General features: G+C 54.0%; 1 protein-coding gene across 1 annotated transcript in view; it reads left to right on the top strand.

The window, feature by feature from the left end:
* Positions 1-1,681, top strand: part of IL27RA (interleukin 27 receptor, alpha) — a 38,737-nt gene that overhangs the window by 26,763 nt on the left and 10,293 nt on the right. The window contains exons 5-6 of the mRNA XM_011981814.1: positions 969-1,152; positions 1,245-1,433. Coding sequence (XP_011837204.1) covers positions 969-1,152; positions 1,245-1,433 — 373 coding nt within the window. The remainder of the gene's footprint in view (positions 1-968; positions 1,153-1,244; positions 1,434-1,681) is intronic.

The raw sequence follows: 1,681 nt of genomic DNA, 5'->3' as shown, positions 1-1,681 counted from the left end.
GGGAGAATCGCTTGAACCCAGGAGGTGGAGGTTGCAGTGAGCCGAGATCACGCCACTGCACTCCAGCCTGGGCAACAAGAGTGAAACTCCGTCTCCAAAACAAAAAACAACACAACAACAACAACAAAACACCAATGACATAAACAAGACAGAGTTTCCCATACTGCCCCCTTGAGGTTGCTTCGAAGATTCAAGGATGCGTTGCTAGAATGGTCAGTACAGGGTGGGGCATGGAGCAAGTCTCCACCAATGTCAGCTGCTTCAGAGAGGTCTGAGCCATGAGGATGGGTGCAGATATTCTGGGCGGAGGCAGCAGATGCAAAAACCTGACAGCGAGACTGGAGCTCAGCTCCAGAAAATATAACACAGTGTGCTAAGAGTTTATTTATTCATTTACTTATTTTGAGATGAAGTCTCACTCTGTCGCCCAGGCTGGAGTGCAGCGGCGTGATCTCATCTCAGCTCACTGCAACCTTCGCCTCCCAGGTTCAGGCCATTCTCTGCCTCAGCCTCCAGAGTAGCTGGGATTACAGGCACCTGCCACCACACCCGGCTAATTTTTGTATTTTCACTAGAGTTGGGGGGTTTCACCATCTTGGCCAGGATCGTCTTGAACTCCTGACCTCGTGATCCACCTTCCTGGGCCTCCCAAAGTGCCAACATGGTGAAACCCCATCTCTACTAAAAATACAAAAATTAGCTGGGCGTGATGGCAGGTGCCTGTAATCCCAGCTACTCAGGAGGCTGAGGCAGGAGCATCACTTGAACCCAGGAGGTGGAGGTTGCAGTGAGCCGAGATCGCGCCACTTCACTCCAGTCTGGGTAACAGAACGAGACTCAGTCTCAAAAAACAAAACAAAACAAGAGAAAGTTTCACTGACCAGTGGTTTATCAGGTGACCTCAGGGAGACACATACATGTGCCTGATTAATGGGAGACATTAACCCTTTTTTCACTTCATCCCTCAGGCCCCAGGGCCCTGTGTGCAGGTGAGCTACAAAGTCTGGTTCTGGGTTGGAGGTCGTGAGCTGAGTCCGGAAGGAGTTACCTGCTGCTGCTCCCTTATTCCCAGCGGGGCAGAGTGGGCCAGAGTGTCCGCTATCAACGCCACAAGCTGGGAGCCTCTCACCAACCTCTCTTTGGTCTGCTTGGGTGAGAGACTGTGACCTTCCTCAGCTCGGCGCCCTGGAGGGGTGGGAGGTGGCTTCCTGAGTGGCCAGCTGAGACTTCTCTCCACCCTCCAGATTCAGCCTCTGCCCCCCATAGCGTGGCGGTCAGCAGCATTGCTGGGAGCACGGAGCTACTGGTGACCTGGCGACCGGGGCCTGGGGAGCCACGGGAGCATGTAGTGGACTGGACTCGAGATGGGGACCCCCTGGAGAAACTCAACTGGGTCCGGCTTCCCCCTGGGAACTTCAGTGCTCTGTTACCAGGTGAGGCCCTGGGACACCTGGGTTTCCATCCCAGCTGTTAAAACAGAGCAGACAGATGGGTGGACTTGTAAGAGGGAGTGCTATGATTAAAGCAGCGTGATGGCCGGGCTTGGTGGCTCACGCCTGTAATCTCAGCACTTTGGGAGGCTGAAAGGGGCGGATCACCTGAGGTCAGGAGTTCGAGACCAGCCTGGCCAACGTAGTGAAACCCCGTCTCTACTAAAAATACAAAAATTAGTGGGGCGTGG

This window comes from Mandrillus leucophaeus, unplaced genomic scaffold (genome assembly GCF_000951045.1).
Source record: "Mandrillus leucophaeus isolate KB7577 unplaced genomic scaffold, Mleu.le_1.0 Scaffold230, whole genome shotgun sequence".
Classification (NCBI taxonomy): Eukaryota; Metazoa; Chordata; class Mammalia; order Primates; family Cercopithecidae; genus Mandrillus; species Mandrillus leucophaeus.
Note: the sequence above shows the minus strand (reverse complement) of the source record. Positions and strands in the feature narration are given on the sequence as shown.